Source organism: Anomaloglossus baeobatrachus, chromosome 3, assembly GCF_048569485.1.
Source record: "Anomaloglossus baeobatrachus isolate aAnoBae1 chromosome 3, aAnoBae1.hap1, whole genome shotgun sequence".
Taxonomy (NCBI): Eukaryota; Metazoa; Chordata; class Amphibia; order Anura; family Aromobatidae; genus Anomaloglossus; species Anomaloglossus baeobatrachus.
Window position 1 is genome coordinate 457,976,435 of NC_134355.1, and position 27,933 is coordinate 458,004,367.

The 27,933-nt window shown below is 45.6% G+C and overlaps 1 protein-coding gene across 1 annotated transcript in view; it reads right to left on the bottom strand.

Annotated features, from left to right (window-relative positions):
* Positions 1-13,648: 13,648 nt before the first annotated feature.
* Positions 13,649-27,933, bottom strand: part of ATP13A4 (ATPase 13A4) — a 185,717-nt gene continuing 171,432 nt past the window's right edge. Inside the window, exons 27-30 of the mRNA XM_075340497.1 lie at positions 26,613-26,779; positions 21,491-21,579; positions 20,763-20,843; positions 13,649-15,965 (exon numbers count right to left, since the gene is read on the bottom strand). Of these exons, the coding sequence (XP_075196612.1) occupies positions 15,747-15,965; positions 20,763-20,843; positions 21,491-21,579; positions 26,613-26,779 (556 nt within the window). The 3' untranslated portion in view covers positions 13,649-15,746. The remainder of the gene's footprint in view (positions 15,966-20,762; positions 20,844-21,490; positions 21,580-26,612; positions 26,780-27,933) is intronic.

A 27,933-nucleotide genomic window follows, 5' to 3' on the forward strand; every position in this document is an offset into this window, starting at 1 on the left:
TTCGAGATGTGAGGAGCTCTGAGGAAGCTTTGAGTTGTAGCTGCCAAGGGAGAGGAAAACTAGGTTGCAGACGGTGGTCTGGATCTAGAGGAGTCGGACCCCCGGTCACAGGGGATTGAGGCTAGGTGCCTGGAACCCGTCAAGGAGGACGGCCAGCAGCCTGGTCCTATCACCGGTCCGGGGCCGAAGGCACGACGGGGTACACGGACCCTAGGTCAGGGAGAAGCTTCAGGCAACCCGGTGATTAACCTGAGGAGAACAGGGCCTTTATGGGCTGTTCCCACCAGCTCCAGAATCGGGGCACTAGCGCAATGAGGGGGATAGGGATTTCCTAGCAAGCAGCCCACTGAAATCCCAAGCGTGAGCCCTGAGAGCAGGCTCCTCCACTTAGCCACAGTGGGGAGAAGGGCCCGGATAGCTCCAAGCTATTGGACCACAACGGACACTCTAAAATTTAGTGCCAGGAGGCAGGTTACAGACCACCAGCAGCATTGCAGGGGATGGGACACAGACAAGCTCCCCTTGAGAGGCAGTGTCATTCAGAGACTTGGTTTACCCTGTTGTCAGTGTCTGCTTCATTGCTGAGTGAGTACCCGACTGACCCCTGCACTGTGTCCCCGCATCACCATCCAAAGTCCCGGGGCCTACCCCTACCCGTGGAGGGCAACGTCACCTAGCTGCCCCACTCCATCACCCCGGGTACTCCCAATGGCAGCGGTGGTACTCCCAATTACCGCACACCACGGGTGGCATAACAACTATACCAAATCCCCTGTAAATACCCCTTTTGCCTTTTGAGTGTGGCCCCTAAGCCCCCAGGTTCGGAGACCCTCGAGCCACGAACGAACACTACTCCAGGATCCGAGCAGTTTGATACGTTGCTGGGCGGCACACCTACAATGTGATTTTCTGGATATTGGGGGGGGGGGGATTCTGTCTGTCACTGTTGAAGTGTACCTACGATAAAAATTACAGACCTCTCCATGCTTTGTAGGTGGGAAAACTTGCAAAATCTGCAATGTATCAAATACTTATTTTCCCCACTGCATATATATATATATATATATATATATATATATATATGTATATATATATATATATATATATATATATATATATATCTATATATATATATATAGATATATATATATATATATATATATATATATATATATATATATATATAGCTGAGACTAAAAATAACTGAATGGGTGCAAAGCTCTTTGAATACATAATCTCTAGTAAAATATGCTACATGTAGAAAAAATAGGCACTCCACTCACTCCAGGTTAAAGTTAAAAAAATAGGACTTTATTAGCCCATGTGGCAACGCTTTGGCTCAACAATGCAACCTTTCTCAAGCTCTTTCCAGAAAATAAAATTTAAAGGGATATTCCCATCTCCAATATCCTATGCCAATATGTAGTAGGTATAATATTATTATTATTATTATTATTATTACTATCAGCAAATACCTCCAATTAGAAATGTAGTATAGTTCTCCTGAAACAGCAATGTCTCTTACTTTATGTGCAGGTATTTTAGCTTAGATATCCATGGTTAACACCTCGAGCAACTGACTGTCACTGTCACTCTGTGAGTGGATGTAACCATGGCTACCTAAGCTGCAATGCCCTGCACATGAGGGAAGAGACATGGCTATATCAGAAGAACTATACTACCTTTCTAAGTAGAGGCATTTGGTAATATTATTATTACTAAACCTAATACTAAATATTATTATTACTAAAAATTATTAAACTACACTGTGTGCAGAATTATTAGGCAAATGAATATTTTGACTACATGATACTTTTTATACATGTTGTCCTACTCCAAGCTGTATAGGCTTGAGAGCCAACTACCAATTAAGTAAATCAGGTGATGTGCATCTCTGTAATGAGGAGGGGTGTGGTGTAATGAAATTAATACCCTGTATAAGGTGTGCTTAATTATTAGGCAACTTCCTTTCCTTTGGCAAAATGGGTCAGAAGAGAGATTTGACGGGCTCTGAAAAGTCCAAAATTGGGAGATATCTTGCAGAGGGATGCAGCAGTCCTGAAATTACCAAACCTTTGAAGTGTGATCACCGAACAATCAAGAGTTTCATGGCAAATAGCCACCAGGGTCGCAAGAAGGGTGTTGGGCAAAAAAAGGCGTGAAATAACTGCCCATGAATTGAGGAGAATAAAGCGTGAAGCTGCCAAGATGCCATTTGCCATATGTTTTAAAGTATAGAAGCACGGTCTGATAGAGCGCTAAGGAGGCCACAGTATTAGATTAATTTTTTTAGAATTTATTGTTTTCTATCAACCACAACGCATTTCGATATACACAATATCTTCATCAGGTGGATATAAAACAAAATGTGGAGAGTACTATTTAAAGGGACAGGTGCGATTCCATTGGTCAACACCAAATTAATTGAAATGTTAACCCTTAATATATCACATCCAACCCTTCAACAATAATATAAAAGCTAATAAAAGATATTTAAAAAGTATTTTTCAAAAAGACTCTTTGCCATAAAAACATTATTTAAAAACACATGTGATAATATAATCATATAAATCATATATTAACTCCTAAAACTTAATACATAAAGTCATGAGAACTTTTCAAAAAATGATCTGAGTATTCCTGCACTAGTAACAAGTAATAATATTGTTATAATGTATGTCAGTGTGGATAGATCAATAATTTAATTTTATAATTTTATAAATTAGGGAATGGATATTCTTATTTTTAAAATTGTGTTAAATGTCTATTTAATCTCAACCACTGGGTGTATATGCCAGCACAATAGGTGCTGTGAATCATTTTTCCAGCACAATAGGTGCTGTGAACTGCTTTTCCAGAACCGACAGAAATAGCTATTGAATCTCAAACACTGGGTGCATATCCAGCACAATAGGTGCTGTGAATCATTTTTCCAGAATCCGAGCACTAGAATCATGCATATGCCAGCACAGTAAAGGTTCCGATCCATTGTTAAATGCTTATTGAGTCTCAACCCCTGGGTGCATATGCCAGCACAATGGGTGCTGTGAATCATTTTTCCAGCACAATAGGTGCTGTGCATCCCTTTTTCCAAACCCGAGCAACAGAATTCATTAAATCAATTGAATGTTTGGCTACATTCTCAATAGTCAGATTAAGACCCTCAGGGTGTAAAGTACCCAATTTGAATATCCAGTAACTCTCTCTTTTAATAAGTCTCTCAAACCGATCGGATCCGGAGTTATCTATGTGATCAATAATTAATAATCTCAATTGTTTGGGATCCTTCTGATGTGAAATTTGAAAATGTCGAGATAGGCTGTGTTGTTGGAAGCCGTTTTTGATATTGGACCTATGTTTATTCAACCATATATAACCATGGCTACTTAAGCTGCAATGCCCTGCACATCAGGGAAGAGACATGGCTATATCAGAAGAACTATACTACCTTTCTAAGTAGAGGCATTTGCTAATATTATTATTACTAAACCTACTACACTGTGTGCAGAATTATTAGGCAAATGAATATTTTGACTACATGATACTTTTTATACATGTTGTCCTACTCCAAGCTGTATAGGCTTGAGAGTCAACTACCAATTAAGTAAATCAGGTGATAGTTGTCGCGGGCGGGGAGGGGACGCTGCGTTCATCACGCTCGGGTCCGGCACTGCTGCTGCTTCGCTTGCTGCTCGGTGGCTCGAGCGGTGGGCCGGATCCGGGGACTCGAGTGGCGCTCCTCGCCCGTGAGTGAAAAGGGGAATGGTTTTGGAGATTTATTGTCCGTGACGCCACCCACGGTTGTGGTGAGGTTGTGACACCACCGCTGCTCTGGACGGGGATCCCGGGAGCAATGACAGGGAGCAGCTTGGATGTTGGTTTTCCCCTCCGTGGGTAGGGGGGTTGGTTATCCCGGGGCCCGGTGAGGGGTAGGGATGGATGGCAGGCGGGTTACGGGGCCTGGTGAGGTGCAGGGTCGCGGGGGCAGCGCTGTGCCGCACGTCACGGTGGTACTCACTCAGCCAATGATGAATGCTAAGTCTCCGGTGAAACAAACGGCTGGATGGACGGGTCCCACAGACGGCTGTGGTAGCTCTCCCGGCAGGTTGATGGTGACTGCCTTTACCTGCACCTGTGTTGTGTTTATGGTTCCAATGGCTTCCCACCGGTAACCCGCTCCCCAGCTTGGATGGATGCTGAAGGAGCTCCTTTTGCCCGCAGGCTCTGGCCCTGGGAACTGTAGCCTTGGCGGTGACTGTGTTTCCCTTTACGGTGTGAGCTGTTGCCTTCAATCGGGTCTTGACTGCTGGGAAACCCCGGAGGTTCCCTTTTCTAATGGAATTGACCAGTTTTACGGTGACTCCTAGCCTGGTCGGGGTCCGTAAGCCCTGCCGAATGGTGCTGGCTTCTCATTGCTCCCCGATCCGGTACCGCCGGGTCACCGCCCGTCCCTGGTCCTTACCGTTCGCTCCAATTAGCCTCTCCTGCAGACGGTCACCACCGTCTGCCAACCTTGCTGTTCCGTTCGGGCCACGCACCCGGACGCCTTCAGTCTCCTCTACTGCCACTTCACTTCACTCCTCACTTCTCAAACTTCAAAACTCATCTCTCTTCCTTTTCCCGCCTCCAGGACTGTGAACTCCTCGGTGGGCGGGGCCAACTGCCTGGCCAACCCCCTGGTGTGGACATCAGCCCCTGGAGGGAGGCAACAAGGATTTTGTTTGACTTTGGTGTGCCTAGCCGGGGTGTGGGGTGGGTTGTTGTAGTATCTGTGACGACCTGGCTTGTCCAGGGCGCCACAATGTGCATCTCTGAAATGAGGAGGGGTGTGGTGTAATGACATCAACACCCTATATAAGGTCTGCTTAATTATTAGGCAACTTCCTTTCCTTTGGCAAAATGGGTCAGAAGAGAGATTTGATGGCTCTTAAAAGTCCAAAATTGTGAGATGTCTTGCAGAAGGATGCAGCAGTCCTGAAATTACCAAACATTTGAAGTGTGATCACCGAACAATCAAGCGTTTCATGGCAAATAGCCAACAGGGTCGCAAGAAGATTGTTGGGCAAAAAAAGGCGTGAAATAACTGCCCATGAATTGAGGAGAATAAAGCGTGAAGCTGCCAAGATGCCATTTGCCACATGTTTGGCCATATTTCAGAGCTGCAACGTTACTGGAGTATCAAAAAGCACAAGGCGTGCCATACTCAGGGACATGCCAAGGTAAGGAAGGCTGAAAAACTACCACCTTTGAACAAGCAACATAAGATAAAATGTCAAGAATGGGCCAAGAAATATCTTAAGACTGATTTTTCAAAGGTTTTATGGACTGATGAAGTGACAGTGACTCTTGATGGGCCAGATGGATGGGCCAGAGGCTGGATCAGTAAAAGGCAGAGAGCTCCACTCCGACTCAGACGCCAGCAAGGTGGAGGTGGGGTACTGGTATGGGCTGGTATCATCAAAGATTAACTTGTTGGACCTTTTGGATTGAGGATGGAGTGAAGCTCAACTCCCAGACCTACTGCCAGTTTCTGGAAGACAACTTCTTCAAGCAGTGGTACAGGAAGAAGTCGGTATCGTTCAAGAAAAACATGATTTTTATGCAGGACAATGCTCCATCACATGCATTCAACTACTCCACAGCGTGGCTGGCCAGTAAAGGTCTAAAAGATGAAAAAATAATGACATGGCACTGTGTCGCCCTGGGCAAGCCAGGGGACACAGGTCACAACACCACCACACCCCACACTCCAGGTAGGCACATCACAGCTAACCTACAAATCCTTGTTGCCTTCCTCCAGGAGTTTGATGATGCACACCAGGGGGTGGGCCAGGCGGTTGGCTCCGCCCACCGAGGAGCTCACAACTCTGGAGGCAGGAAGAAACCAGGCAGTTGAGTCCAGGAGGAGGAAGTGGAAGGAGTAAACAACAGAGTTCAGCTCAGGGAGAAGAGGAGTTAAGAAAGTGAAAGTGAAAGTAGTAAGGAGGAAAGCAAGTGAAGTGACAGAAGAGAAGGACAGCCTGAAGGGTCCAGCTTTGTGGAGGGCCAGATCAGCAAGGTCAGCAACGGCGGTGACTGTCTGGAGGGGGACCGTTTGGAAGTTCCTGGAAGGACCCCGTTGGCTGTGTGCCCGGTGGTCTGGAGCAGTGTTCCGAAGGACAGTCAGCACCAGGGAAGGGGCCTCTCGGACCCCGGCAAGGCTAGGAGTCGCCAGATTTGCCAAATCCGTCAGTGACGGGGACGCAGATCCCCCAACAACCAAGTCCCGATTGAAGGCAACAGCCCAACCCGTATTGGAGAGACACCGCCACCGCCACGGCACCAGTTTCTCAGGGCCAGCGCCTGCGGGCAAAGTGTAGAGCTCCTCCGGCCCAGATTGCAGTCGGGGAGCGGGTAACCGGAGGGAATCCACCGCTACCACAAGTCAAACAAAGGTGCAAGGAAGAGGGACATCACCGTCACCTACCGGGAGTGCAGGTGCAGCCGTCTGTGGGACCGTCCTACCAGCCGTTTGGTTTACCGTACAAACTGTGTCCACGTCTCAGGCTGAGTGAGTACCACAGTGCCGCAAGGCACAGCGCTGCCCCCGCGTCCCTGCGCCCACCGGGCCCTACACTTTACATCTCATCACTGGGCCCCGGGATCACCAACCCCTACCCACGGAGGGGCAACCCAACACCTGGCTGCTCCGCATCACCATCCCCGGGACCCCCATACTGAGCAGCGGTGGTGCAATCACCACAACCGTGGGTGGCGTCACGAACTATAACAATCCCCACACCCAACCACCCAACAAACCCCCTTTCACTCACGGGCGAGGAGTGTCGCTCGAGAAACCCCGGGATCCGGCCCACAGCTTGAGCCACCAGGAGCAGCTGCCGGACCCGAGCAGAAGGGGTGAGCGCGGTGTGCTGACACCCTCCTCCCCGCCCGCGACAACTTGGCGTCGCGAACAGGATCTTACCGCTCTGCCGTCTGGTAGAGGTGCGCCTTGTTACCGCCGGAGGTATCCGGCAGAAAAATTTCAGAAGCCGCCATCTTTGGCGCGAAAAGTTCCCGCTCGAGCGTCTTCTCGAGCAGTAGAGGCGCGAAGGCCAAAACCCCGCCCCGAGAGAGGAGGGGCCGGAAAGAGCTAAGGGGGACGCGATGGCGGCTGGACGCATGTAGCTGCGGCTATAAAAGCAGGGACGCCAGGACCTTGCAAGAATACCGTTCCTGGAAGCAAACAGAAAAGCCATCATGTGGATGCCGTCCCGCGACACCGTAGCCCCCGCGCCTGGAACCGCGGCGTGGGTGGAGATCCGGACCGCGCAGCTCTACCAACGGCTGCAGGTGAAGATGCAGCTCCTCATGGAGGAGTGGGAGGCCGACATGGCGGACGTTGTAGCCACCGTGCGGAGACGCGAGGAGGAAGCGGAGAAAGGGAGGGTGAGTGACCCACGTCCCGATGCCCTTGCAGGGCCGGTCATCGCGGCTGTGGGGCCCGGTCCAAGCCCTCTCCCCCCGTTGCCTCCCTCGCCACCTGTCCCGGAGGCCGTGACCCCGCCACTAGGCCTGCTACCACCGCAACCGGTAGCAGTACCCAGCGTCCCCGCCCAGGCGGGCCGACCTGTAGCCGCAGTCCGCGGCACACCGGAGGTGTTACCGTGGAAGACGCCGAAAGTAGAACCGGAGGCATCCCTTGAGAAACACCCCGAGCCAGAGCCGATGACCCGTTCCGAGCCGAAGGCCCGGCAGCGGAAAGCCCCTATGCCCATCCCCCACACCTCGGCTGAGGTGACGCCGGGTTGTTGCTGCAAGGCAGTGCCCAAGGCCATGACACCGCGGGATACGCCGCCCACCTTCCTGACAGTGGGTAACGTGTTGGATGTCCCGCGGGGCCCGACCCGTGCGCCGGCGCTGGCAGCAGCACCGTACTGGGATAGGGAGCCGGTACCGCTGGGCCTGGAGATCGAGGAGAGGGAGCGGAAGAAGGCCGAACTGGTGGCCAGAGCGATCCGGGAGAAGGAGCACTTCCGGCTGGCGACCTCCCGTGCCCGAGGACCGTTGTACGTGGGGCAGGTGAGGCGGTTTGATGTCCGCCGGGGCTACGGGTTCATCTACGAGCCGGGCTTGGAGGCCGAAGTTTTTGTAGCCCGGCGGGATGTGAACGCCCACCTGCCCGAGGAGCATCCCGGCCGCAATCTGATGCCGGGAGACATAGTACAATACGCCCGATTCTTTGGGGAGCGGGGGTGGTTCGCGCTGGACGCTACACTGAAGGGCAGCCCGGAGGCCCGAGCGAGCGCCGCGCCCCCTCCCTTGGAAGGAGCACTGGAGCCGGGAGGACCGGAGTAGGGCCGTGGGTGCCCGTAGCAGCAGTCCCCGTTGGGACCACCAGTGAGTTCAAGTTTGTTTAAAAGTTTTAAAAATGATGAAAATGAAAATGACCGAGTACATTACCTGATTTGCCTTGTGATTTGGAACCGGCAGGAGCCGGCACCGTTGTCCCCGTGGGGACTGTTTAAAGTTTAATTGGCATGGGAACTATCCATGGACAAGCCCGTGAACTTGCAGGGCACCACAAACGTTAAGTGGCTTGTAATTATGTTGGGTACCGTTACCGTTTCCGCAATACCGTCTCCGGAGAGGCAGGTTGGAGGGAGGGCCCTGAGCAGAGCAGGCCAGGGCCCAGCCACCAAAGGAACCGGTGGCCACCCTCTGGAGGGGAAGGACAGATCCCGCTCGGGTAACTTGTGCTGGACTGTGGGTCAAGGGGTGCTGCCTGGGCTTTAGGGGCAGCATCAGGGCCAGGTTGCTTGGGTGGGAGAGAGCGGAAACCGTGACCGTATACCGTTGCAACGTTTAAGTAAATGTGCCTCCCGTCTTGGGAAGAGTTTTGATTAAAAATGTTATTTATGTTTTCTTAACCTTGTTACCCCCTTTTACAGAAAAATAAAACCGGTGTAGGACGGCAGCCCGCGGACGGTCTGCATTTTGCTAAGGGGGAATGTGTCGCCCTGGGCAAGCCAGGGGACACAGGTCACAACACCACCACACCCCACACTCCAGGTAGGCACATCACAGCTAACCTACAAATCCTTGTTGCCTTCCTCCAGGAGTTTGATGATGCACACCAGGGGGTGGGCCAGGCGGTTGGCTCCGCCCACCGAGGAGCTCACAACTCTGGAGGCAGGAAGAAACCAGGCAGTTGAGTCCAGGAGGAGGAAGTGGAAGGAGTAAACAACAGAGTTCAGCTCAGGGAGAAGAGGAGTTAAGAAAGTGAAAGTGAAAGTAGTAAGGAGGAAAGCAAGTGAAGTGACAGAAGAGAAGGACAGCCTGAAGGGTCCAGCTTTGTGGAGGGCCAGATCAGCAAGGTCAGCAACGGCGGTGACTGTCTGGAGGGGGACCGTTTGGAAGTTCCTGGAAGGACCCCGTTGGCTGTGTGCCCGGTGGTCTGGAGCAGTGTTCCGAAGGACAGTCAGCACCAGGGCAGGGGCCTCTCGGACCCCGGCAAGGCTAGGAGTCGCCAGATTTGCCAAATCTGTCAGTGACGGGGACGCAGATCCCCCAACAACCAAGTCCCGATTGAAGGCAACAGCCCAACCCGTATTGGAGAGACACCGCCACCGCCACGGCACCAGTTTCTCAGGGCCAGCGCCTGCGGGCAAAGTGTAGAGCTCCTCCGGCCCAGATTGCAGTCGGGGAGCGGGTAACCGGAGGGAATCCACCGCTACCACAAGTCAAACAAAGGTGCAAGGAAGAGGGACATCACCGTCACCTACCGGGAGTGCAGGTGCAGCCGTCTGTGGGACCGTCCTACCAGCCGTTTGGTTTACCGTACAAACTGTGTCCACGTCTCAGGCTGAGTGAGTACCACAGTGCCGCAAGGCACAGCGCTGCCCCCGCGTCCCTGCGCCCACCGGGCCCTACACTTTACATCTCATCACTGGGCCCCGGGATCACCAACCCCTACCCACGGAGGGGCAACCCAACACCTGGCTGCTCCGCATCACCATCCCCGGGACCCCCATACTGAGCAGCGGTGGTGCAATCACCACAACCGTGGGTGGCGTCACGAACTATAACAATCCCCACACCCAACCACCCAACAAACCCCCTTTCACTCACGGGCGAGGAGTGTCGCTCGAGAAACCCCGGGATCTGGCCCACAGCTCGAGCCACCAGGAGCAGCTGCCGGACCCGAGCAGAAGGGGTGAGCGCGGTGTGCTGACACCCTCCTCCCCGCCCGCGACAGCACCCTTGTTCACCTGATTTGAACCCCTAGAGAACCTGTAATCCCTCATAAAATGTGAGATCTACAGGGAGGGAAAACAGTACACCTCTCGGAACAGTGTCTGGGAGGCTGTGGTGGCTGCTGCACGCATAGTTGACCATAAACAGATCAAGTAACTGACAGAATCTATGGATGGTAGGCTGTTGAGTGTTATCATAAAGAAAGGTGGCTATATTGGTCACTAATTTTTGGGGTTTTGTTTTTGCATGTCAGAAATGTTTATTTCTAAATTTTGTGCAGTTACATTGGTTTACCTGGTGAAAATAAACAAGTGAGATGGAAATATATTTTGTTTTTATTAAGTTGCCTAATAATTCTGCACAGTAATAGTTACCTGCACAAACAGATATCCTCCTAAGATAGCCAAATCTAAAAAAAAAACCACTGGAACTTCCAAAAATATTAAGCTTTGATATTTATGACTCTTTTGGGTTGATTGAGAACATAGTTGTTGATCAATAATAATAAAAATCCTCGAAAATACAACTTGCCTAATAATTCTGCGCACGTCGCGGTGTACATGTTGGAATAGGATCTTGGAGATGGGAATAACCATTTAATGTGATTTCCGTATATTTCATTCTTGTCTCATTCCCTGCAACACAATCAAAATTATTCCTGCATTATAAATGAAAGTCGCCAAGGAGTACATTAACAATAGTGTCCCGAAAAGCATGAAAACATATCAAACATGGTTTAACATACAGTGGTGTGAAAAAGTGTTTGCCCCCTTTTTCTTATTCTCTTGCATGTTTGTCACACTTTTTAATGTTTCAGATCATCAAACAAATTTAAATATTAGACACAAGTAAACACTTTTTTTCCCTTTAATACTAAAGGAAAAAGAAATCCAAAGCTACAGGGCCCTGTGTGAAAAGTGATTGCCCCCTAAATGTAATAACTAGCTGAGCCAACCTTAGCAGCAAGAACTGCAATCAAGTGTTTGTGATAACTGGCAATGAGTCTTTTACCATGCTCTTGAGAAATTTTGGCGAACTCATGTTAGCAGAATTGTTGTAATTCAGACACATTAGAGGGTTTCTGAGCATGAGCCGCCTTTTAAAAGGTCATGCCACAGCATGTCAATTGGATTAAGGTCTGGATTTTGACAGCAGAATTCATGGTTCTATTTCCCACAGCAAGTCTTCCAGATCCTGAAGCAGCATAACAGCCCCAGACCATCACACTAACATCTCCATATTTTACTTCTGAAATGCTGAGTTACTTCTATTCCAGATGTAATGGGACAGACACCTTCCAAAAACTTCAACCTCTGTCTCTTCAGTCCAGAGTATTACATCAAAAGTCTTGGGGATCATTAAGACAAGCCTTCATGTTTTATTTGCTCAGCAGTGGTTTTTGTCTTGGAGCCATTTTTGCCCAGTCTCTTTCTTATGGTGGAGTTATGAACACTCATCTTAACTGAGGCAAGTGGGGCCTACAGTTCTTTGGATGTTGTTGTGAGGCCTTTGTGATCTTTTTGATGAGTTTATCACTGCAATCTTGAGGTCATTTTGGTTGACCGTCCACCACTGTGTCATGTTTTTGTCATTTGTAGATAATGGCTCTCACTGTGGTTTGCTGGAGTCCCAAAACTTTACAAATGGCCTTATAACCTTTTCCAGACAGATCTAAATTACTTTGTTTCTCATTTGTTCCTGAATTTTTTGGATGACGGCATAATGTCTTGCTTTTGAGGTTCTTTTGGTCTATTTCAGTTTGTCAGGCAGGTGCTATTTAAGTGATTTCTTGATTGAGAACAGGTGTGGCAGTAATCAGGCCTGGGTGTGGCTAGGAATATTGAACTCAACTTCCGAAATACATGGTAAATCACACTTAATTTATGTTTTATTTCGGGGGGGGCAGGGGGGCAATCATTTTTTCTCACAAGGCCCTGTAGGTTTGGATTTCTTTTTCCCTTAATAATAAAGACCTTAATTTATAAACTGCATGTTTGTTTGGTGATCTTATATATTTAAGTGTGACAAACGCACAAGAATAAAGGGGGCTTTACACGGTAGCGATATCGCTAGCAATTTGTAGCGATAGCGAGCGTGTAAGTACCCGCCCCCGTCGCGCATGCGATTGTTTGTGATCGCTGTCGTAGAGAACATTATCGCTACGGCAACGTCACACGTACTTACCTGGTCGGCGGCGGCGCTGTGACTGCCGAACAATCCCTCCTTCAAGGGGGAGGGACGTTCGGCATCACAGCGACGTAACCGCAACGTCACACAGCAGCCGGCCAATCAAAGCGGAGGGGCGGAGCTGGGCGAGATGTAAACATCCCGCCCACCTCTTCCTTCCGCATTGGGGCCGGCGGCAGGTAAGGAGACGTTCCTCGCTCATGCGGTGTCACACACAGCGATGTGTGCTGCCGCATGAGCGATGAACCACAACGCTAAACAACCCTTACCGATTTTTGAGTTTGGGACGACCTCTCCATGGTGAACGATTTTCACCATTTTTGAGGTCGCCTAAGGTCGCTGGTAAGTATCACACGCTGCGATATTGCTAATGACGCCGGATGTGCGTCACTTACAATGTGACCCAGACGTTCAAACATTAACGATATCGTAGCGTGTAAAGCCCCCTTAAGAAATCAAGGAAGGAGGCAAACAATTTTTCATACCACTATATAAAAAGCCAAAACACATGCTACGTAAACAAAGAGAAACAAAATTTAGAACCAAATGAGTCGTTGTGGAAAGTAGAAGTGTGTTATCTACCACTCTCTGTGGCTGGAAATCTATTTCATTCCTATCCAACAAGCAAAAATGATCTCTAATCTCTGCAACCAATGAAGCTCAGTGTAATACTCTGGACATGGAAGCATTGTTACAACTTATACCATTGTCTTCTAAAATATCACTGATGGTGTAGGGTGGCTATAGGGTAGTGAATTATTGTACACATTTATAGTGTTCACTGGAGTCACATGCACATTTGTGGTGGTCTACAGTGATGAATGGATAAAAATGAACTACCCTAGCTGGTTTATTTTTTGGGTGAAAAATCTGTGATCCCAAGGTTAGTAGTAGACTTTTCCCAGGCTCCAACAAATGAACTCCTGCTCTGGGACATAATATTAGATCATAGAAATTTTACAAAGGTTTGATAGTTGCCATATGATCATGAGCTGGACTATGGGTTATTTTGGCCACTTCTACACATTGAGCAATACGAATTGTGATGGACATAAAAACTATTTCCAGATTTTTTTGTTACTGCCATTAAAGCATGACTCAGTATCATTATGGTTAACACCCTTACCATGACTACTGTTATGCCAATACCTTCTTCACAGTACATGCCGTTCCTGTCCGGATAATGATTAAGGTAATTTTTAGAAATGAAACAAAGTTTTGCATGTAATCCAACTTTATTGACAGACTGGCATATCCAGATGACAGCACATAAACCGGACACAAAACATCTTATCTACAGTTTTATTTACAGTTATTATACAGTATTTTATTAATATTTCTGGTCGGCAGAAAACGACCATTATTAGTTTAATGCATACCTGAAATATAAACATGCACCTACTACAATAAGAGGTCAAGAAATAAAAAATAGCAGAAAGAGTTTCCATCTGTCAGTTTACTTTAACCTCACAAACAGATGGAAATGAATTAGCCACTGTGAGCAATGCCACTTGTAGACTCACCACCTTCAGCAGAAGTTAAAAAAGTCCAATACAGCTAAGCAACTAGCAAATTAAACAGGTTCTCTACTTTGGACAACCCACACTCATGGATGGGTACCATGGTAATTAATCAAAGTGTTCTCTGCTGGGACCTGCAGCAATCAGTGGGGATCTGTGGAGGAAGTTGGCAGTAAATCTCCAATTTGCTGCAGCATCACCATAGAGAAAATAAAGTATTACATTGCTCATTTAAAAGAATTTTCTATGTTATTTTTTAATCCTTGGAATCCTATGGACCCCCAAAAAATTTCAAACAGGTTTACTCATCAGCCCCAGACGCTGCTTATTGTGATTGTTTAGAGGTTTCAACATAGACATCACAACTTTAGTACATGTGATGACCGCTGCAGTCAATCACTAGACTCAATGGCTCTGCTAATCTAATATGCAGGAGATGCTGAACCCAGTGATTGGCTGCAGTGATCATGGCCGCTACAGTCATTACGTCACCACTGCAACCAGTCAACAGTCACTAAGATTTAGCATTGCAGAAAGGGCAAGTGAGTTAACTTTTGTTTGTAATATTTAACCCTTGGAAGCCTTTAAAATCAGCAGGGTATACTGTATATAGATGAGTTTTCTAGACTAGATCACCCCTTGTCTTACCAGGCATATAATAAGTAACCACAGATGTTGAACACTAAGTGCATCCACTTCTATATGTTATATTACAGATGAAAACCAGATTGCAATGTACTCTTTGTTTGCTGGTATGATAGAAAATAGATTATCTAATCTTTTTTAGCACCTACACAAGCTGCTTTTATGGAGAATGGAAATGAGGAACCCTCTCCCCAGGAGTGGAAGAAGATTCAGGGGTTTCCACCAATTTACAGTTAGGGATTACTATCCAATTGTTGTACCCCATATTTCAGGTACTTAATTATAGCACCACTCCGGTGTTTTTTTATCCATTTGTTAGGGTTCACATATGTGTAATGCATGTTGTCTCATACTCACCAGAAACTGTCATCTGTTTTCAGCTCTACTCCGGCACTATGTGACTGCAATTGTGACCTGCCAAATCATAGACTGGTTGCTGTGTGAAGCTGTGTGACTTAATGCAAGGCTATGGTCTATAGAGCCTCAAGCTAAGTCCCATAGACTTGTTTGAGAAAAGTGATTTCAAGAACAAAAGCAGTTGTGTAGTGATGGTGTGACTGATGAGGGGCCTCGAAAAAGATGAAGATGCCAACCGATGAGTATGTACCTACATGCATTACACTTACATATGTGAAAAAAAAAAGTCAGGAGTGGTGCTTTAAGAATATATGTACACATGGAGATATTTTTACTAAGTATTTCGGCTATTACATGTTACCCTGTATCTATTTTTTTTTTAGGTCATGATGTATACCTTTTATGTAAACTGCATCACTAATAATAATATAATACTTTTCTAATTTCATAATGATGAGATATATATTTACTTGCAAACAACATAAAAATATTTCTATAAAAACTCTACATTCTAAAAGAAACTACATCATATGACAATTAAAAATAAAGCATAATATAGCCTAGAAGCATTTTATGAGGTTTTCCATAGCAGATATGAAGATCACACTTAATGCGGATCCCATAAGAGTTAAACTAGAAATAGTTAAAAGACAAATGCTCCAATGACCTGAGATGATTACTCCTGACTGTGTGGATTTGTCATTTTTATATTACAGACTTTTAAAAATAGAAGGGAAGAATGGAGCCATAAATAAAAACAAAAACTAAGGGAATATAACAATTTTGCTAATTTGGATTCTGTCATAGATTCTCATTAGTCTCAAAACTTGGGTTCACATAATCTCCCAGTTCACTTGTTAGTGCTATGTCAGTAGGAATGGCAACTTCCTTATGGTTGAGTGGAGGCCAATCAGGATCTTCTGACAATAAGCGTTGGAGCTTCTTATATGGACTCTTCGATCTGTAGTTTGTAAGTCGTTTTAACAAATTCCACAGTTTTATGTTTTCAATTAATGTTTCCTGGAAAAAGTAAAAAAATTACTTAACTGAGTATCAAGAAGTTCTACATGACCCATAAACTTTCAATGATTTTACTTGCAATATTTGATGAAGTCCATTAACAAAAGTGATATCTCCTCTGGAAAAGAACAAACTAATTTTTCTCTTATTATTCAACAGCCTCTAAAAGATGAACTAATTAAAAAATGACAGAAAGAATTCAGATTCTGTCAAAGTATTCTCTTTGTAATTGTAGTAGGTGGCCGAGCCACTATAATGTAAATAATGACTGTTTTATATTCTATGCTTGTGTTGTAAGGTAATGTGAAGGTCGTATATAGTAGCTAGCTAGGTTTTAGGTAAGAGACAGTTTGTAAGGTGTAAATGAATTTAAAATTAGGGACGAGCGAATGTATTCGCCACTATTCGGTATCCGACGGATAATGGGGTATTTGAGGTATTCGCTATCCGACGGCTAAAATGGTATTCGCTCCAATACTTTAATTTTCATTTCTGGATTTCCTGGCGCCTTTTTCCAGCCAATGAACACATCTGATGTTGCTTGCCCTCACAGTAACGCCGCAGCCATCTTTATTGTGGTGTTACTATGATTGGCTTGGCCGCACGGCGTCATAGGGGCTATATAAGCCAGCGGCCAAGAAGCCCCTGTCACCACTTTATTAACCCCCCAAATATCTAGGTCCGGCGTAATCCGCACTGATTCAGGAACGTCTGTGAGCGAGTGCTCAATGCAGCCTCATTCCGTGAACAATGCTGCAGAGGTAACTCCAGGTCATTTCTCACGATCAGTGATGTCAACACATTACCGCTCGTGAGAACTTCAATGCTGCCGTAAAGCACAACTCAGAGTGACATCACTGACTGGCAGTGACCCTGCGAGAACTCAAATCCAAGCTCCCACAGGGTCACTGCTCCATCACACATACTGTTGGGGGGGAAACACATACATCACAAATAAAAGCTGTAATATCATCTATCTATCCATTATCTAGCCATCCATCCCTCCATCCATCCATCCCTCCATCTATCAGGGATAGCTAGATAGATAGACAGATAGATGGATAGATAATGGATAGAGGGATAGATAGATAGATAGATAATGGATAGATAGATGATAGAGGGATACATAGATAGATAGATAGATAGATAGAGGGATAGATTGAGTGGATAGATAGATAGATAGATAGATAGATAGAGGGATAGATAGATAATGGATAGATAGAGGGATAGATAGATAAATAGATGGATAGAGGGATAGATAGATAATGGATAGATAGAGGGATAGAAAGATAGATAATGGATAGAGGGATAGAGAGATAGATAGAGGAATAGATAATGATAGATAGATAGATAGATAGATAGATAGACAGATATATAGATAATGGATGGATAGACAGTTGATAGATAATGGATAGAGGGATAGAGAGATAGATAATGGATGGATAGAAGGAAAGATAGATAGATAGACAGAGGGATAGATAGATAGATAGATAGAGAGAGAGATAGATAGCTAGATAATGGATAGATAGATAGAGGGATAGATGGATAGAGGGATATATAGATAATGGATAGATAGAGGGATAGATAGATAGATAGATAGATAGATAGATAGATAGAGGGATAGATAGATAATGGATAGATTGAGGGATAGAGAGATAGATAGAAAGATAGAGGGATAGATAGATAATGGATAGATTGAGGGATAGAGAGATAGATAGAAAGATAGATAGAGGGATAGATGGCTAGATAGAAAGATAGATGGATAGATAGATAGATGGATAGATAGAGGGATACATAGATAGATGGATAGATAGCGGGATAGATAGATAGATAGATAGATAATGGATAGATAACCCTCTTCAACTCATGCCGATTACAACTCAAAAATATCTCCCGGATCCGTGCTTTCCTTAACCAAGAATCTGCAAAAACATTAGTGCATGCCCTCATCATCTCCCGCCTCGACTACTGCAACCTCCTGCTCTCTGGCCTACCTTCCAACACTCTTGCACCCCTCCAATCTATCCTAAACTCTGCAGCCCGCTTAATCCACCTCTCCCCTCGCTACTCCCCAGCCTTGCCACTCTGCCAATCCCTTCACTGGCTTCCCATCGCCCAACGACTCCAGTTCAAAACATTAACCATGACATACAAAGCCATGCACAACCTGTCTCCTCCCTACATCTGTGACCTAGTCTCCCGGTACCTACCTGCACGCAACCTTAGATCCTCACAAGATCTCCTTCTCTGCTTCTCTCTTATCTCCTCTTCCCACAATCGTGTACAAGATTTCTCCCGCGCATCCCCCATACTCTGGAACGCTCTACCTCAGCACATCAGACTCTCCACTACCATGGAAAGCTTCAAGAGGAACCTCAAGACCCACCTCTTCCAACAAGCCTACAACCTACAATAGCCCTCAGTCCAGTAGACCACTGCACAACCAGCTCTGTCCTCACCTATTGTACCATCACCCATTCCCTGTAGACTGTGAGCCCTCGCGGGCAGGGTCCTCTCTCCTCCTATACCAGTCTGTCTTGTACTGTTAATGATTGTTGTACGTATACCCTCTTTCACTTGTAAAGCGCCATGGAATAAATGGCGCTATAATAATAAATAATAATAATAATAATAATAATAATAATAGAGGGCTAGAGAGATAGATAGAGGGATAGATAGATAATGGATAGATAGAGGGATAGAGAGATAGATAGATAGATAATGGATAGATAGACAGAAAGATAGATAAAAAGGATAGATGGATAGACCGGCAGACCGATGTCAAACACATAAATAATGTCCCACCTCCCTGCATATTCTAAGCTAGCACTCTTTGGTGACTTTCACGTGGCACTAAAGGGTGCCTAGCCCTGTATTTAGCCAAAAAAAAAAAATATTTAAAAAAAAAAAAAAGCGACATGGGGTCCCCCCCATTTTTGATAGCCAGCTGGGGTAAAGCACATGGCTGCAGCCTGTAGACCAGAGCTGGCAGCTTTACCTTAGTTGGGGATCCAATTTGGAGGGCCCCCAGGCTCTTTTTTATAATTATTTATAAATAAATAAATAAAAAAATGGGGTTCCCCTTAAATTGGTTCACCAGCCAAGGTAAAGCGGACAGCTGTGGTCTGGTATTCTCAGGGTGGGAAGGTCCATAGTTATTGGCCCTTCCCAGCCTAAAAATAGCAGGCCACAGCCGACCCAGAAGTGGTGCATCCATTAGATGTGCCAATCCTGGTGCTTCGCCCCAGCTCATCCCGTGCCCTGGTGCGGTGGCAAATGGGGTAATAAATAGGGTTGATACCAGATGTGCAATGTCACCTGACATCAAGCCCAGCAGTTTGTGATGTCATGGCGTCTATCAGATACCCGACATCACCAACTGTCAGTAATAAAAGGAGAAAAAAAAAATAGACAACAAAAAAAAACATTTGAAAAAACACTCCCCAATACATTCCCTCTTTCACTAATTTATTGTAAAGAAAAAAAAATCCCCTGTAATCCATTTTGGAAGTCCCACGACGACTCTGGACCTTCTAGAATATGGGGGGGCACGCTCAAGGAACGTGTCCCCCATTTTCTAGGAGCGCAGACCCTCCATGTGAGGAGTGTGGGTGAAAAGAATCTGCACCTACCTTCCCCGGGTCACAGCAGCAGTGTCCGTGCAGCCAGCGCAGCTCCACAGCTGTTCTCACTGAATACAGGAAGCTGAGCTGAGTCTGACAGCCGTGCTCTGCGCATGCGCCTACCGTGTATTGTGAAGGAGGAGGGACGCGGGGCATAAATGGTGCGAAAGGTAAAAACACCGGGGGAACACCGGAAAACACCGGGGGAGGTAAAGGGGGTGAATTAGCTGGACCCAGGGAGGAGTTTTCTATTGCATGTGTCATGGCACATGCGACAGAAATCAGAGGAAGAGGGTGAATGCGCGTGGCGCGGTAGTATGCGTCCTGTCATCTTGGATGAATGGGGAGTGGGCAGAAATGCAGTGAGGCACCTTCGACAGGCTGTGCCCATACTGTTTCTGCCTTTTCCCATCAATTTCAGCCTTTTCCTGAGTCACCACAGGTCACAGACAGGTCCAACATGAAATTATTCTGGTTTACCATAGACTTGCATTGGGGGTCAAATATTCACGAATACTCAAATAGCTGCAAGGTATTCGTCGGATATTCGGTGAAGCGAATAATAGGGTATTCGATCATCCCTATTTAAAATGTATTTTATGATAAGAAATGTTGCCATCTAGTGGTTAGGTTAGGACAAAGCGCCGGCACTCACAGGAACACTGCATTTTCGCTGATCAGAGCAATGCTGTAGTAACATGATGCATTATTTTGCTTGTTTAAATTTACCTGTTTAACTATATTGCTGATAGCCGTATATTCCCTATACAAGAACAGTGCCCAGTCCTTTTTTTATTTAAGAACTCTGCATTTTGCTGTTCTTCTATCACTTCTCTTAGAATTATATAAATAGACAAATGGGTATTGACATTTCATTTTGTCAAATGGGTGTTTCCCTACATTTTGACAGCACTGATTGGACAGTGTCAGCGTGTGTATGGACACTCCCGTTTACCAAGATCGGATGGTAACAGTCAATTTATTCCTTACTTCACAGCAGGAATCCATGAGAAAAGACAACTAGAAATGATAGTCAGTATAATAATTTATTGAGAATAACTATTTGTTTATAAGAAAAACAGCAGACATTTGTTCTTTAAATATCAGAGTATTTTTTCAAAGATGCCATATCTAAATAATGAACTTTCAAGTTATGGCTTAGCTTGTTACTTACCTCAGAAACATATGAAAGTGCTAATATAATAAGCAGCATAATTATTATAGATCCTCTCCACAGGAGGGGGGTACATACAAGCTACAAGAAAAAGAAAAAAAGTGACATTCCATTCATCACAAATAGATTATAATGATACGTAAGCAACTAAAGAATGTGGAACGGCAGGTGACCCTGAGTTAGAGCAGGAAGCAAGAAATGTACAGGAAAACAAGGGCTTAGAAGTGAAACATTCTGGTTCCATAGGTTAGAATAAAAACACAGGCCCATCAAGGTTAAACTTTTTCCACCAGTTATACATTGTCTATCACTAAGGTATTTATAACTCACAATGTCCTTTGTTGTGAGAACAGCATAAGGCCCTTTTTTAAATGCCAATATAGTGTCTGCCATTGTTAGTTCTTGTGGTAGGGCATTCCACGGTCTGACTGCTCTAACTGTAAAGAACCCTTTTTTATTTAACTGCCGGAATCATCTTTCCCCCACATGTAATGAATGCCCCCTGGTCCTCTGGACCAGGTATCTTTATTTCTGAACTAGATGAGCCTAACTTTTCCAACCTGTCATCATATGGGAGGCCTTCCATTCCTTGCAATAATCCAGTTGCTCGCCTTTAAACTGACTCTAACTTCTGAATGTCCTTTTTAAAATATGGAGCCCCAAACTGGATCCCATATTTCAGATGTGGCCTTACAAGTGATTTATAGAGGGAAAATTATAGTACTTACTTCCATAGCAATATATAACTTAGAAATATTTGCAAATAGTAGAAAAAGACAAACTGCAAACTGGATTACAATCACAATAACAAAAATATCTGGGGGAAAAAAAAGAGAAAAAAATCAAAAAATCACCAATTATTTCATAATTAAATATATTTTATGCAAGGATTACAAAATACAATTTTAATCACATTTGGGGTATGTTCAAAGTTGCAGATTTGCTGTGGTAACTAGTCACAGCAAATTTACAAGTATCTACTGGGGAATCCAAGTGGCAGAGGTAAACCAAATGGTGACTTCCTAGCCAACTACAGCAAAATCTCTGTAAGAAAAAAAAAGCATTACCTGGTAAGGGTTTATATGCCAGTTTTGGTGCATTCCAGCCGCCTGCTGTGAGGTTTCACCCCATGTGACTTGGGGCGGCTTTGTACACTACGACATCGCAGGTGCAATGTCGGTGGGGTCAAATCGAAAGTGACGCACATCCGGCGTCACTTGCGATGTCGTAGTGTGTAAATCCTAGATGATATGATGAACGAGCGCAAAAGCGTCGTTATCGTATCATCGCTGCAGCGTCCGACATTTCCATAATGTCGGTGCAGCGACAGGTGCGATGTTGTTCCTCGCTCCTGCGGCAGCACACATCGCTGTGTATGAAGCCGCAGGAGCGAGGAACTTCACCTTACCTGCCGCCGGCTGCAATGAGAAGGACGGAGGTGGGCGGGATGTTTACATCCTGCTCATCTCCGCCCCTCCACTTCAATTGGCCGCCTGCCGTGTGACGTCGCTGTGACGCCGCACGACCCGCCCCCTTAGGAAGGAGGCGGGTCGCCGGCCAGAGGGACGTCGCACGGCAGGTATGTGCGTGTGAAACTGCCATAGCGATAATAATCGCTACGGCAGCTTTCACTAGATATTGCACGTGCGACGGGGGCGGGACAATCGCTGCAGCATCGGTAACACATTGTTACCGATGTCGCAGCGTGCAAAGCCCGCCTTGCTGTAGTGCTCACAAGGCATGAAATGTCACCAGAGATGGCCAGGATCCCCCAAGGCCAGCATAGAAGTCTTGTTAGGACCTGAAAGTTCTCAAAAGGTGTAATTTTTTTTTCTTGTTCTGGACTAACATTTTGTGTTTTGCTGAATATCTTAAACAAAATCGGTCAGGTCCATTATGCACCCAGAACCACGAGCAGTTCTCAGTGCATATTGCTAATTATTGCGTAACCGTCCCTGTATACACTAGCATAGATAAAGAGATCTTTAGAAACAGTATTTCTAAAGATCTTGTATCGTATGCTAATGAGCGAATGGACGAGTCCCAAGGGCGTTGCTTACCTTGCTAGTCGGCCCCATTAGCATGTTAGTACGCCCCTGTGGGCCCCATGTGGGCATGCTAACATGCTAATGAATATGAAACATCAGAGGATGATCTCACTCACGTCTCCGCCGCCATCGCTACCCGACACTGGATTTCGGCTCAGTGCGGATGACCCCGGAGGTTCGGTCATGCGCACGACTTCAGTTTAAAGCCAGGGCGCGTACACCCAGCCTCATAGTGCGTATGACCAAAACACCATGGTCATGCACACTGAGCCGAAAACCAGAGTCGGGCAGCGATGGCGACGGAGAGGTGAGTGAGATCATCCTCATTCATTAGCATGTTAGCACACCCACAGGGGCTTACGAACATGCTAATCGGGCCGACTAGCTAGGAAGTAATGCCCTTGGGCCTAGTCCCCTCGCTCATTAGTATACAATAAAAGATCATTGTAAATACTTTTTCTAATATCTCTTTATCTAGGCTAGTATACAGGGACGGCTAGGCAGGGATTACTAATATACACTCAGAGCTGCTCGTGGTTCTGGGTGCATTTTGGACCTGACAGGTTCCCTTTAAGATAATCTGCTGCACCTAGGATGAAACATCACCACAGGAGGCATATAAAAACCTTGCTAGAACTTTAAAATATAGCAACAGAAGGATTTTTTTTTTGATTTTTTTTTTTATTGTTATCTTGAATTTTTGCTCCTTTATTGTGGATTTTGACTTCCCAATTGAACTTAAAAGTAATGTCAACAGGATTTCAACTCCCAAACTATATATATGTGCATGTAAGTCTTTCAAAGACAGGTCCAGCAATACCTTTACATGGTCTGCCCGTTCACCCATTACTCAGAAATGAGTGTTTGAATTGCTATGCAAATGAGGCCGAAAGACCATGGTAGATCACTTCAGCCTAAGGCCCGTTTCAGACGTCAGTGATTCTGGTACGTTTGTGCTTTCTTTTATGCCTACCAGAATCACTGACATACGCAGATCCATTATAATGAATGGGTCTGCGCACACATCAGTGATTTTTCACTGACCGTGTCTCCGTGCGGTGTACACGTTTGTCCATGATTGCCGCACGGAGACAAGTCTGTTTTTTTCTGGCATCACTGATGTCCTACGGACCACGCAGTGGTGTGATCTGTGAAACACGTACCAGAAAAACACGGACATTAAAAATAATAAACATTTTCAAATCACCTTTCCAGCGACGCTCTGTGCAGCCTGTGCTCTCTGCAGCTTCCTGGCCGGCTCATGAATATTCATGACTCCAGTAAGCCGAACTGGAAGTAGCTGCAGAGAGCGGTGGCTGGGCGCTTCAGAGCTGGAGACTTCAGCACCATGGAGAGCGGGAACGGGACAGGTGAGCATACGTCCATGTGCAATCACGAATAATGAATCACGTATCACGGATTGCACATGAACAACCCACGTGTGCCATGAATCACGGAACACGGAGGGACATGTGCATGTTTTACACATCAGTGAAGAACGTCTGTGTTTTTCACTGACTTGTCAAACGGGCCTTATTGCCGCCCAGTGCCATCTCCTCCTGCCTGAAATCACATATCACAGAGGCTGTCAGTCAAGCAGGAGGAGATGCTGCTGAGTGAGTAATAGAGCTGGGGTGACAGAGGCTTCAGATCTACAATAGCTGTTTAGCCTCATTTATGTATGAATACATTGTTTTCTCAGGAGAAACAGACTGGCCATGAAAAGGTATCACTGAATTTGTCTTTAAGAGAGCTACATGTGCATATCAGGGGTGAGATTCTGCTGACAGATTCCTGTTCATGGGGAAATTTCTGCAATAAAAACGTAATCAATTTGCAATAGAAATTGACATGAGTGGAAAAATACATTGCAAGTCAATTCCTGCACGGGAAAAAAATCTCATTTACTTTGCTGTAATTTGTAACAATGCAGATTGTCTTCCTTAAAATGAAAAACAGAAAATCAGCAGTAAATTCATACACACTCCATCTGTCATGCAAAATAACTATTGATTACAACAGTAACAGGAATACATAGCAAGAATCACTGAGCCAATAGTGTGCAATATGAGTGTCTATCTTATGATTATAATCAAAGTTTCTAGAGAAAAATCTTATCTGCAAGACTTGTGCATTTTAGGCCTCTTTCACATGTCCCTGAAAAACTTGTACGTTTTGCACGGACGTGTAAAAGATGCGTATGGCCCTCTGTATGCCGTGATTTTGGCACATGAATGTTCTCCATGTGCTATCCATGATATCACACGGAGAACAGGAAATTTCTGCTCACCTGTCCCTGGCGCTGCTGTCCGTGGTACTGATGTCCTCCGCTCTGCAGTCTCCGTCTCTGCTGACTCCTTGGCGGCTGCTGCTTCCGGTCCTCTGTGCTGTGCATATGCGATGAGCATAATGAGCGGGGGTTGGAAGCAAGTGACAGCAGAGGCGAAAACAGCAGTGCTGGAGAAGGTGAGTATAGAAATTCATTTTATTTCACAGAAACGTGGTTTTCTCCAGTATGTGTCACAGTCCTTTCACATGAATAACATCCGTGCAGTTCATGTGACACCCGTGCTGCCGGAAAAAACCTGATATGTCTACGTGTGGAGCACACAGACACACATATGCTCCACACAGACACACGGTCCATGTGAAAACACACACGTGTGCGGAAACCCATTGATTTTAATGTGTCTACTTGTGCCCATGTCTCCGGTACATGTGAAAACGGATATAACACATACCGGAAACATGGATGTGTGAGGGGGGCCTTAAGGGTGCTTTACATGCTTCAATTTCTCGTGCGATCGTTTTTGAGATCGCACCCGCCCCCATCGTTTGTACAATATGGGCAATTTGTTGCCCGTGTTGCACAAAGTTGTAAACCCCCATCACACGTACTTACCTTCCAAACGACCTCGCAGTGGGCGGCGAACATCTTGTTCCTGAAGGGAAAGGGATGTTTGGCGTGACCACAACATCACACAGCGGCCGGCCAATAGTAGTGGAGGGGTGGAGATGAGCGGGACTTAAACATCCCGCCCACCTCCTTCCTTCTGCATTGCCAGTGGGACGCAGGTAAGCTGTGTTCATCGTTCCCGAGGTGTCACACGGAGCGATGTGTGCTGCCCCGGGAACGATGAACAACTGGCGCAGAGAAGGACATGCGATTTATAGAAAATGAGTGACGTGTCAACGAGCAACGATAAGGTGAGTATTTTTGCTCGTTCACAGTCATTCGTAGCTGTCACACGCTACGATATGTCATACAATGCCGGATATGCATCACTTACGACGTGACCCCGACGACATATCGTTTAAAATATCGTAGCGAGTAAAGCCTGCTTTAGACAGATCTCAATCAATCAATTATATCTATCTAGCTCTAAATGTTTCAAATAAGAACCGTTTTATATTATTTGCATTTTATGAGATAACTTTAATTGCATACCAGGGCTTTCAAAAATTTCTACTGGAGTCTCATCAAACAGACCAAAATTATATATTGGCCTTAATCTGAAGTGGACGGCCATTTTAAAATAATAAACTACATTTTCATTTGATTCAAAATGACTCAAATATGTTGCTAAACCTGAGCCTGCTACAGCCATAGAGAGGATTGTGCAGCATATTATTACTTATATGAGCTGCCTCCCTGGCTGCACCTCACTAACAAGTAGGGTACGCCTCACTGGCGAAACCAGCCTCACAGTTTGAGAAACGCTAATATATATATTTTTCACTGTTTAATTAATTGTACGCAGTTCTATTATAACTCCATCTAAATTATTTTTTTCTTACTTACAATTGGTATAGAGAGGTTGCCTGAATGGCCTCCCTTTGGAGAATACAAAAGCGACAATTAAACAGTTTATAGTTGCCAACAACCAAACAGTTGTGTTTTCATAACTCTGGTACTCCGTCTTTGCTATAGTCTCATTTAAGTGACTTCCAGTCGATGGATTGCAGGCACTGTTGTAGACAAAAAAAATGTTGTTTTTTTTTTACTAAAGTGGAATAATAAAATAAATATGTATAGAAAGACATGACAGATAATTCTCAAAAAATTAAGTTTCAACAGAACAAAGGATCATCTCCCCCAAAGTCTATTATAATGGCACATAAAATTCCAACAGGATAACCTTCTGTTTATTTAGCTTATAAAGGCAGCTTCCGGTTTGGCTTTAGTGGAAATTTACCATAGATTCTTTAAACTGGTCCCACACACATTGGATGATAATAGGCTGCACCTGCTGAAATTTCAGTGGCAACAAACTAACCAATCGAAGTGTATGATGGTCTCAAATCTCTCCCATTATATAAGATTGAGAATGATCCCGTGGTTTGAATCTTATTTCCGTCCAGCTCTGGCTAAGGCCACGTCCATATTTTGTAGTATGAGACTGGCAAGTTTAGATTAGGAGACGATAGGTCAGTCCATGCATGGTGATCTGTACTTGGACATGTATACCCAGCCTTCCTCTACCCTCTCAATAGACAATATGGGTATATTCAACTTAGATGAGCATTGCCGTGTATTGCAGAGTCCAAAGGAATAGTTATTAGCTGAATGAGACAGCAAATTTAGGAATATGGGGACCTCTAAGGGGTACTTTGCACGCTGCGACATCGCTACTGCGATATCGTCGGGGTCAAATCAAAAGTGACGCACATCCGGTGCCAGTAATGACGTCACAATGTGTAAAGCCTAGATGCGCCGATAAACGATTGCAAAAGCATCGTAAATCGGTGATCTGTGTAGCGTCGGACATTTTCATAATGTCGCACAAATAGGAGATACGATGTTGTTCCTTGTTCCTGCGGCAGCACACATCGCTGTATGTGAAGCCGCAGGAGCGAGGAACATCTCCTTACCTGCCTCCACCGGCTATGCGGAAGAAAGGAGGTGGGTGGGATGTTTACGTCCCGCTCATCTCCGCCCCTCCGCTTCTATTGGCCGCCTGCCGTGTGACGTTGCTGTGACACCGCACGACCCGCCCCCTTAGGAAGGAGGTGGGTCACCGGCCAGAGCGACGTCGCAGGGCAGGTAAGTGTGTGTGAAGCTGCCGTAGAGATACTGTTCACTACGGCAGCTTTCACAAGATATCGCATGTGCGACGGGGGCA